The sequence below is a fragment of the Gekko japonicus genome, unplaced genomic scaffold, assembly GCF_001447785.1.
Source record: "Gekko japonicus isolate JY-2015 unplaced genomic scaffold, Gekko_japonicus_V1.1 scaffold135, whole genome shotgun sequence".
Taxonomy (NCBI): domain Eukaryota; kingdom Metazoa; phylum Chordata; class Lepidosauria; order Squamata; family Gekkonidae; genus Gekko; species Gekko japonicus.
Window position 1 is genome coordinate 2,060,578 of NW_015175359.1, and position 11,853 is coordinate 2,072,430.

Consider the following 11,853-nt stretch of genomic DNA (forward strand, 5'->3'; position numbering starts at 1 on the left):
GCGTGCAGACGGCCAGAGAGAGTCTCGCCGCACACGAGGGAGCAAGAGCGGGGCCGGCGGGAGCAGCCCGGCGTCTTTCTATATAAAGGGGGGTGGGGCCAAGGAGCCAAAGGGATGCTGGGAGCCGAGGGGGTAATAAAAACGGAGTCCGGAGACGACCGAGGAGGACGCGACTGGGGCTGGCTAGGGACCAGCTGAGAGAGGGAGAGAGAGGCGGATGTCCTGTGTTACCGAGTGACCGGTACTAAAGCCAGAACCCCAGAACGGGCAAGAGCGGCAGGCTGGCCACTCTGCATACCCCGTGGTCTGAGGTCTACTCTCAGGCTCCCAGAACAACCCGTCCTCGGCTCCTACCCTCACCGTGTGCCCTGGAGGGAATATACTGACCCCAAGAGAGCCCACCCAGCGGGAGGTTGGCGACCGGCGGCCAGGCGGATCGCGACATGGCCTAACTGCTGAAGTGTTTCCTAGGAAGGGTCTACCTGCCTGTTTATCTAAAGCATTCATGATAGAGGGGAAAACAGGGAGAAAAACAAAACTGATAAGAATGAGGAAGAATAGGCTCTCCCACAAAACCCACTTCAGAGCATCAAAAAGTGAGTAGAACCTATAAAATCAGGAGATTTCTGTTTACCACATACCTCAAGCAGTCAAAAAAAATACCAGCCTGGTCTCCAAGACTCAAGGATGACTACTTCCAACAGAATGTCCCACTTCAGTGATGGAAAGAATACATTTACACTGTACTGCAGAATAGTTGCAGATTTAACTAGAATCTCTGATACAGGGGACCACTGCAACTGGCATCTATGTATTTCTATTATGTACTCAAGTACAGCTGAAAGGAGTTTTACTAATCTTTGCCAACATCAAACAGCAGCCATATCTTCTAACGGCAACATAGCCTCTGTGTTTAATACAGCTGAACAAAACCTGCCATATGTATCCAAGGGCTGCCACTTCCCACTTTCCCATGCTTCAACCTGTTTTGTGTTGGTCAGTCCTGAAAGAATTTACATGCTTACCATGACAGAGCCAGGTTAAGAGACAAGGTCCTCGTCACCCTTATTTGCAGTGTTTTGTAGCACTGTATATAAAGCAAAGTTCTGGAAGGAAAAAAAATCAGAAGATGGGGAAACATGACAACAAATTCACAAACTGTTAGCAGATATGTAGTTTACATTCATTTAGGCTGCAGTAAGATATCTCAAACAAACTTTTACTTTCTTATCAGAACAAGCCAACATCCTTGGAGACAAACAGTCCCCTCACTTCTCCATTCAAGTCTAATGCTGAAATTACAAAGCACAAAGTCTTCTATAAACCATGCCTGAATCTTGCAGTTTAACAAACTGCAGATTACTTTTTCTTACAAAGCAGGTCTGTAAACCAAGATTTAATTGAGATCTAGAATCCAAGTTTGTTTGTGACAATTCTAAAGACCAAAACAGAGTAAACAAAAACAGACCTGAGAGAGACTGAAAAATGCAGACACAAATACAAACCAAGTGGATTAAAACTTTTAAAAAGGAGTTACAAGCTCTCTTTAAAATTACCAATTTTAAAATGCTCAATTAAGATTTAGGCTTATGTTTCTCAGTCAGCTGTCCATGCCACAGAGTAAAAGATTTCTAAAATTTGGTGTGTGTGTGTGTGTGTGTTTCAAATTTAAGCCTATTATGGTAAGGGCAGCTGCCAGGGGGAAAAGGCTGAAACCCCACTGAATGTACACAACATCTTGGGCATTCCTAAAGTAGGGATTATTCAGGTATTTGGGGCTGTATTACAACAAAATGTTTCAGAAAGATGTTTGGGTAAAGGAATAGGGACTGTGGGCTACACTACTGTACAGTACAACTGTCTGTTGGTGTAAGTACGATCTTGTGTAATGTCTGCATTGTTTAATATGTCATGTTAATGCTTATGCTTTATTTCAGCCCCATTTTCAGATTTCTGCAATCCAAACCTTATCATTTTGTGTACTGGATGTCCCATCCTGTTGACTGCATTAGACCTCCACTGTGTAATCTGCCATGAGAGTCAATGAGCAAGGTGGATTATAAATAATGTAAATAAATAAAAATAGTGTCTTACGTTATTATTAGTATTCAAATGAAACAATTTCCACATAAAACTGTAAAATGTGTTGAACATAACACTAAAACTGTATTCTGTCCTTAATTTAATTTCCCCATAAACAAATATTTCAGTTCACACACTTTGTAGTTAATGGGAAAACTTCTGACATATTTATATTGCACATAAAATTGAGATAGGTTACATTTTTGGTTCTTTTTACTGAATATGAGGTGTTTTGTGTGGCTGTTGAGGGAAAATGCATGCTGGTCAGTAAAAAAAAAAAGTCAAATAAATATGCTAAATCAAATCAATTCAGATCATCAGAAAGCTTTCCAGAAAACCCACATCACTGAATGAGAAGACAGTGAAAATCTACCTGCTTTTTAAACAGATTGATAGGTTCCACACAAATTTAAAGAGACTAGCCTCTTTTTTTTTTTGCTTTGCATCTATCAACTTACCAGCTAATAGCACTCTTCCTTCCAATTAGGTTCAAAAGTTGTTCAGATGTTCTTTCACATTAAAAGCTGGGGGGGGGGGGGGGGAAGAGAAGTTATGTTATAATCAAACTGTAGTTCTCTGATCAAGATACTTTGAAAACCAAATTAATCGATCCAAATTATATATACATTTTAAAATAAAATTAAAGTTACATCATCTACCAATTAACAGCCTTCATTCCAAAACAGCATTTAAGCAGTTAAATTAAGCTATACAAGCTCCTTCAGTCCATTCATCATTGCAAGTTAAAAAACACTGGAAAGCAATGAAAGAGTTTTGAATCCTGTTTGATCTGAGCTTTAAATTATTTTTCGGACACTGAAATATGAGTGAAATCATTATTTTGTAATATACACGTATGTTTATCAAGGGCTCTGGAAGCCTAGGCAGCCAGAATCTCAGCAAAGCCTAGAATATGGAGACTAAAGTGGAAGTCATCTGCTTGTTCAAAATCTAGAGAAACCCAAGCGTTTCTAATCCATACAGCTTCAGACAAATTATTGAAAACATATGCATGTTTTGCAAAAAAAAAAAATTTAAAAGCACAGATTTGTGATTAGGGAGAGTTAATTAGCTCAACTGTCAGGTATTTCTGTGACCTCAATCATCTGCCTCTCAAACATTTCTCCAAAGGTTTCAACTCTTTTTTCCCATAAAAGAAGAAAAACGAAACATGAAAAAGTTTTAAAATGTTACAAACTCACAGATACTGCAAAAGTGCTCCTGTAAATCTATGCATCCTAATTTTTTCTTGGATCAAAAAGCTCTAATACACTGCCCACCTAAACTTTCAGTGTTTAGGACAGAAAATACTCTATCACAGAAGAACATATATAGCATGTTTAAAACCCCCATTAGCGATCAGTACTAGCTCCAAATTGGCCACACCGCAATTCCAAACCAAAAACGCTCTCACTCAACCTTATTGTATCTCAATAAGGCAAAAAATAAAATAAATAGAAGACTGTTCTGAACCTGTCCGCACCGTATCTAATTCACTGTATCTGTAACTGTTCTGATTTCATATTGACGAATAGTCTGTTTTCTGTTCTCTGTTTCTTTGTAAAAAACCAATAAAAATTGTTTTTTGTTTTTTTAAAAAAGAAGAACATACAATACAAAACATTATTTTACTTTAGGACTTAACATCTAGTTAGATGCAGTGCTGGAAAGCAATTCCAATGCCACTTTTCTGTATGTATTCAGTAGAATATAGCATGCAATAGCTGTGCATATGAACATTCTCCAAACCAAAAGCAAGCAGCTGATCATAGGTGACCAGGAATACATCTATCCTCTTCTACCAGACAGCCAGAATCTCACAGCAGATAGAAGGAGGCATGAAGAGAAGAACATCTGCTGTTTTTAACAGCCCAAATAAGCAATGAAGCACTCTACTGATCACTACCAGGCCATAGGCTAATAGCTGGAAAACACTGCAACACGTCAGGGAAAATTATACTTAGTAAAGCTAAGAAGCTATGAGTAGATTTTGAAAGCATTAATTTTATTATTGAAAAATGATACTTTAATCATTGAAATTTTGATAGTTATTATAGAAATAAATTAGTTAACTTATTGTGAAAATGGTAATTATTATGTTTTGAACTATTAAGTCAGGTTTCTGTGTTGTTGAACTGTTCCTTTCTTCAGCTTCTGTCCTGGAACACCAAAGGCAGTTTAAATCAAAAGGGATAGACAGAAAAAACAATGTAACACAGGAAGGGAACTGCTCCCAAGCTCTTGCAGCAAGCAAGATGGAGATGGGCAGTTCCAGGGAGAGGTCTTTGCCCACAGATGACTGTTTACGTCCCTGTCTGGAGAAGTGTGCAATTACTGCAGGAAAAAACTTTGTTATGCGATTACTATGGGGCACACAACTCTAACTCTTAACTACTATGTTTGCTAACAAACTAAATTGTATTATAGTAAAAAAAGGTAAGCTGCCATCTAAATATTGGGGTATTTGAATGGTCAACTGACAATATTCAGTTGACACGCCAACTCCAACTTATACCGATGAATACAACAAACAATGGTAAACTTAAGTTATGAACTTTACGGAGCATTTAAACTTAAGTTATGAACCAATATAGTGAGTGAATCAGAATAAACTAGCATACATCCCATCCCCAGTTGAAACAAAACTCTGGAATGTGTAACTGCATTTGTGTATATTAACCCTGTCACTCTTGTCTCTTCCTGCCCCTTCCCACCTCCTTCACTGACAGGATCTAGACTGCATGTTTCTAGGGGCCAAAGATCTGTCTTTTCTGCCTGTGTTAGCTTGTGAAGTGCCACCTACATTGATGGTACAATATAAATAAGAAACAATAAAAGGAAGAGAATATCATGAGGAAGCAGGCAGTCTCCTTCAGGCACTGGAATCTTATCTACCCAGATGAGTATACAGTTCCACGCAAAACATTTAGCCAGGTGAGAAAACTGGTGATACCACAAACTGTAATCTGAGACACTGATTCTCCACCAGAGATGTGGGCTGTGAAAACATGGAAAAATTGGGAATTTGGGGGGAGCACTAAAAAACTGCCTATGTTTTGTGTGTGTGTGTGTGTGTGTGTGTGTGTGTTTTGGAATGACTGTAATGCTTTAAAGACAAGTTTCCCCTCAATCAATAAATACAGCCCCAAAGTGTCAATTTTTCTTATAGGAAACCTAGATTTTTTTAGGAGCAGTTTTTTTTGCCCCTTTTGGGATGAAATATTTAAGACAAGGATTTAGTTATGGTTGCCAGGTCCATCTTCGCCCCCAGCAGGGGACTTTGGGTGGCGTTCCTGGAGGGGGCGGGGCATCCCTGACATGATGACGTCACGTTGGGGACGTCCGCCCACCCGCTGAGTGGCAATGCCACTTGGAAATCAGGTGCACAGGGCCCTTTCCTGCCAGATTCCTGCACTTAAAGGGAGCACCTTTAAATTGCAGGGAGCCGGAAGGCCTTGCACGCCCGATCTCCGAGTGGAGATCAGGCACATGGGGAAACGCCAGCTCCCTGCACATAAAGGGAGCCCCTTTAAGTGCAGGGAGCTGGCATTTCCACACGTGCCTCAGCTCTATTCGGAGACTGGGGGGGGCTTTCCCACTGGCTCCCTGCACTTAAAGGGAGCCCCTTTAAGTGCAGGGAGCCAGAGGCCCCTGCCTGGCCGATTTCCAAGTAGAGATTGGGTGCGTGGTCTGCAGCCACCCCTCTCCATCCTCTCTCTCAAGAGAGAAGGGAGAGGGGTGGCTGCGGTTGTTGGGGCTTGGGCTTCCCCCGCCAGCCAGTGGGTAGAACCCCCCAAAAGTGGGGACCCCTGGTTTGCCAACCCTAGTTTTAGTCACCCAAAACATACAGCAGTCAATTTTTCAAACAGAAACATTTTAAAATTTGAGGGAGCACTGGAAAAGGTCCTACGATTTTTCCTTTGCAGTGAGTGAAATGTGCTAAGATAACATAAGGTTATCTTAGCTTGCATCTCTCTCTCTCACATTAGCATTGGGTGCATTTGCAATTTTGCATGTAGAAAATTAAGGCATTTATACTTAGAAAACCCATATCTCAGAAACTGGACATCCTATTTTTCAGTCTCCTTAATCCAATGTTACAGTGTATAAAGAGTAAGTCTGAACACCTGGTGGACTAGGATCTGGAAGAGAGGTTTGAATCCCCATTCTGCCATGGAAATTTGCTGAGTGACTGGGGCCAATCCCTCTCTTTGCCTAAGCTACTTTACACAGTGCTTGTTGGAGGGTAAAATGTTGTAAGCTGCTTTGGGTCTTCACTAGGGGGGGAAACAGTGGATACATTATCTAAGAAGGAAATACTCAATGAGTTACTAAAATATGGAATTCAAGACGATGCAGCAATGGCCAGAGACAAAGATGTCTTTAAATGGGGATTAAACAAATTCATGAAGAATATCAGTGGTTACTAACCATGGTGACTAATGGGACCTTCACAGGCAGTAAGCCTCTGAGTACCAGTGCCAAGAAGCAGCATCAGGGAAAGGCCTTAGCCTTTAAGTCCTATTGTAGGCCTTCCAGAGTAACTTGTTGGCCACTGTGAGAGACAGGATGCCAGATTAGATGGGCTACTGCTCTGTTCCAGTAGGGCTATTCTTATGTTCTAAAAAGTGTGGTTATAAGAGTTGGTAATACCTTGAAATCCCGCATGCAAGTTTCTCTCAGTCTCTTAAAGTCACTGGATGGCCTTGCACATTTATTTATTTATTTCTCAAATTTATACCCCGCCCTCCCAGCCAAGGCCGGCTCAGGGTGGCTGACACAAAATCAGTATATTTACAATACCACAATTTAAAACATTTAAAACAATGCACTATCTTTGAGTCTACTATAATTCCCTACCCTCTACCTCAAGCCCCATGCACAGGAAGACTAGGAGTGGGGATCAATATTGAAACGATACTTCCCAACACCTCAGCCCATCATACAATGAAGGTTACATATGAATTGGGAGACGCAAGACCTGCTCCTGATTTCACTGAACATAGAAGGTGAAGTATTTTCTGAACAGCCTTCTAGACAGTTCCTCAGCAGTAAGATGGTCTTGAGCTATTTCCCGTACTTCATGTACAAAGGTAAATAAAAAGAAAACACACACCAAACAGAGTTACTTTTCAGAGTTTGTTTAGAAGCATTTACAGTGTAGATTCTGGTAACCACAGCCCAAATTCCCAACTGAGCTCTAGAAACCAAGCCAAATACCCTGTTATTTTTAGATGATGTTTTACTTGCCTGAACAGACTGTCAGGAACCAGTTTTGTGCTAACAAGTATCACAACAACTATAATATGCTCAAACTACTCTAAAGATTGAATTATACACACACTTACCTGGGAGTAAGAGTCACTGAACACAGTGCAACTGACATTTGAGTAAATACACACAGAATTGCACTGCACGTTTGTTACACTGCAACCTTTATCTCAAGCCAACAGCAATGCACATGACTATGTCATATGTTGAAAAATGTAATACTTCTAAACCAGTTTGCTGATAGCATTTAATACTATTTCCTCCTGCCCACTAATTTTTGTTTTTCTGTAGAAAATGGATGACTTCCATGCCCATCCACATGTTCAAGTGGGCTTTTATAAGTGACCCCCTTTATAACATGTTCAAACTTAATTTAATTTCTTCCCCTAAAACACTATTTTCTTCTAATGCACACAACACTCCCGGCTTCAGACAAATACCTCCTTTAAAAGTCTAGCAGAAAGTATACAATGCTAGTAGTGAAATGTCTTACACACACAGCATATCCAAATTCACAGAATGAAATAAACAGCTCCTGCTGCTTCTATACTTGTTACAAGAGTACAGGCAGACTAATTTAGAAAGAAGCAATTTATACACACACAATGCTTTTCAGAAAGAGTAGAGTGTTTGTAGACTTCTCTAATCAAAATGTATATATGCAGAATATAATGTATAAAAATTCCCTACAATAATTCTTTCAGCAGACTACAAATAAAATAAAAATATGTATACAGGAGCATCTGGCCACACTAATGACATTTATAGTTTTTTAAAAACAACAACACAGGACTAGCATTCTAGCAATTTCAATAATACCAGATTTTTGCTCTTCAGCTTATTTAAAAATAAGATTTTAAAAAGTCCATGTTCTACTAGAATGCAAACAGTTCACAACATTTATAACTTACAAAGGATTTCTTTATTGCACCATATGAAAGCTTACCCATTTTTAAGTAAAAGGCTTATTTTGGTTTTAATACTAAATATGTTCATGTTTTTAAACAAGAGGTTTCTAAAATTGGAATCTTTTCCACTACTATTTATATGGCACCCGCTTCAGGGGCTTACAATACAAATTTCAGCAAGTGAAGAAAACCAGGATTTTTTATGATCTTCAAGAACAAAGCAGCATCATGCTAACTGTGACTTCCTTTATAATGGTACATTGCTATTGCTTTGGCTACTAACTCTGTACAATGGTTGCAGGAGAAGAATGGCGACAAATTATTTCCACCTGTTGAAATCAGTGAAGCTATGCAAGTCTAAACATGTAATCCTGCCTCAAAGCTGCAACTGCTCTTATTCTCTCCTCTCCTTTTTCATAAAGTGGATGCCTTAACTGCAGACACAATGAGTAGGAATATGGGAGGTGAGGCTAGTTGCAACTGATCTTATTCTCTCCCCTCCTTTTTAGTAAAGTGGATGCCTTAAATATAGCTACAATGAGTAGGAATATGGAGGGTGAGGCTAGACCAGGAGGAGGCTCTTGTATACTGCAGTGGCATGTAGGAAGATAGGTGCCCAAATGCATACCCAAAGACCTCATAAAATAGTCAGAGACTGTATACGTGTGCCATCCTCACACTGCTTCTTAACACAGGCGGCAAAGACTATCAAAGCAGCACAATTTTTCAGCCAGCAAAGAGGGGTGCTTCTGTACCATGAGGAGTAAAGGGGGAGACAGGAGGGAAAATCAGACAATTTCTGATGGGATGGAAAATTGGGAAATCTTAGCACTGAAAAAACCCTATGAATCTTTTAAAATGACTGAAATGCTTCTTAAAACAAAGTTTTACTCAATCTATAAGCATTCAGTTTTCCCAAGGGAAAATCTGCTGGAACACAGAAATTAGTCATTTGAATTTTTTTTCATTTGAAATGAGTGAAATGCTTTCTAAGACAAGGTTTTATTGACTGAAAATGTATAACATAAAAAGGTCTGAGGATAACCCTCATTCACTTTAGCGTTGGGTATATTTGCCATTTTGTTTGCAGAAAACATATTTTTTAAATTCCTTAAATATGCCAATGTATAGTTACATGTGCTAAAGTTATGTTAAAGCAGCAAAATAGCTTTAGGCTTAATAGGAAAGAAATGTGTATATTTTAATTATCCTCAAAGTTTGTTCCTCCCACCTCCAAAAGGAAAAATCTGTGCCCCCCCCCCCCCCGCGTTTCAAAGTTTCTGGAAATTTTACATCTCTAGGTCTTTCAACAATCGATTCTAACACTTGCCTTCTCCAAAAACAGAGAGGCCGCTAAGATTCTCTGCTCAATCTGCTGCCTCTGAACATGGAAGTTCCATTTAACTATCATGTCTAATATAACTGGTAATAGTTCATTTCTTCAAGAATTTAGAAAGGGAACTCCCTGAGAATTGATTTGGGTTAGCCCACCTTATCTAAGAGAAGTTGAATAGCCAGTCAGTCAGTCAGTCATACCTTTTATTGGCATACTTGGACATAGTACAAGATAGGAACAAACAAAATATACAGTTCAAGATTAAGAGAATATATATAAAAATAAAAAATTCATGGTGAGACATGCCCCTCATAAATTTTAATAGACTCCTCCAGGAATTTACTAACAGCCCTTGTGATTTCTATTTCATTATCTTTTAATAAGCAATGATAGTCAATCCCATTTACCAGATTACAGGGAGGAAGAGAGAGATTACCGAACAGTTCCCTCCGGGGATTAGAATATAGCTGGCAGTCCAGCAATATATGGTGGATGAAATCTGGAATATTTGCCCCAAATGGAATAGCTACTTTGGTAAGGGAGGATGGGGATGAAGAGGTTTATGGGCAATTACAATCCAAATTGAAGATACACATTAGTTCAATGTGAGGGAGCTCCTTGCACAAAAGACAAAGAGGAAGAATAAGGAATGTTTGCTTTGGAACAGCAAATGTCTTCCCATGTAGATCAGATTTTTGTGGACTTCTATCTTTATAGGTGTTTGTATTTCACTTTTCTCCTGCTTTTGTAGTTTTGTTTACTACAAAACCTAATACACTGGTGGCGCTAAGCAAATATCTAAACTAATAAATGTGGGTTTCAAATAATGTGTAAACTGGCTCTAAAACATTTACACTGTGTTTTTATCTGGTTTAATACCGTGACAAACAAATGATAACGCTCTAAAACGTCTGGATCAAATATATTTTAAAAATTTTCAATACATGAAATCTATGTACTAATAATAAGGTTCTCCTGCCCCAGTATATTAGCATTTTATTAACTCTCTTAAAGCATTTGATATCCTCCATTGAACTTCTGTGCTGCTAAAGAAATCCCATTGTAGCAGATTTGTCCTTTCCACTGCTGCAGCCTGAGTGGCTTTCACTAGAACAGTTTCAGAGCAGAAGTTTTTTGAATCATGAGTAAGTTCCTACTTGGCCAGCACTAAAGTCTGACATCACCCATAAGAACGAGATGGCTTGTTTCCACTGCAGATATAATGAAATAATCCCTACCATGTATTTCATTATCTTCCTTTTCATTCAGGACCTAAAAGCATCATAAATGACACTATAGGAAGATGAATGTAGGATTCTAACAGTCTTTTTTAATAACTTTATTTTTATAATATTTTCATAACTTTACAACAAACAACATTCAATACAATACAAAATCAACATATTTGGCAGGTAACTCTGTCACGCCATCTTTAACATTGTTCACATAATCAAAAAACACAAACCATTTTTCTACAAATCCTGTTGTTTTTTGAGGTTGTTCCATTTCCAGTATTTGCATTGCCATTTTGATTCTGACAGTCTTAATTAGATTAAAAAAGGATTAGAACCCAGTGCTACTGTGGCAATTACGATTTGTACTCATCACTTGTTAAGGAAATACTTGCAGCAAAGTTTACAGCAGCTACTGAAAATATGTACTTCCACAGGTGCGTTAGGAAGAAAAATGGTGAAATACTTCAGCATAAGGGTGGCCAACTTGTGGCAAAGGTGTCACAAACAGCAGCAGTAGTTACCTGATGGCATACCTGGACAGCAACAAGAAGACCTATAGGCGTGGTTATGGCATAGCCATGCCTGCCTTTCCAGCTCAGGACAGTAGAGGCTAAAATCTACTCTATGCCACAGGAGGCCTTATACATATTTAAGCACACATATTTGAGTACACAAAAGTAGAACAGCTATGATTCATTATTGCTTTACCACCATCTCTTTTTTAAAAAGTGACTTGTTTTTGTTAAAATTTGTTCTACTCTACCACTATCAAGACTTTTTTTTACCAAGTATCAGTGTGCCTGTGCTACAGCCAAGCTAAAACAATTTTATCTTATGGATGATGTAATGCCTTTGCATTGAGACTGAAATAAGGATTGAGGTTCAAATGAAAGCTACTGATGGATCCTGGGTACATCACTGACATAATCTATCCAGTTCTCCCTGCCCCCGCTTCCTGACTATCAGCATTTAAAGTTGTTGGTTGGGGGGGGGGGGATTCTCTGTGCAGCGGGGCCACACT

At 39.1% G+C, this 11,853-nt stretch overlaps 1 protein-coding gene across 11 annotated transcripts in view; it reads right to left on the reverse strand.

The window, feature by feature from the left end:
- MTMR3 (myotubularin related protein 3) overlaps positions 1-11,853 on the reverse strand; it is an 83,812-nt gene that overhangs the window by 39,758 nt on the left and 32,201 nt on the right. For 10 of the 11 annotated variants that reach the window (XM_015425352.1, XM_015425350.1, XM_015425347.1 and 7 more), the window contains exons 2-3: positions 2,541-2,606; positions 1,026-1,106 (exon numbers count right to left, since the gene is read on the reverse strand). In XM_015425352.1, coding sequence (XP_015280838.1) covers positions 1,026-1,028 — 3 coding nt within the window. In that variant the 5' untranslated portion in view covers positions 1,029-1,106; positions 2,541-2,606. Of the gene's footprint in view, positions 1-1,025; positions 1,107-2,540; positions 2,607-7,430; positions 7,479-11,853 lie in introns of those variants that run through there. The other variant, XM_015425342.1, reaches the window with a different exon arrangement.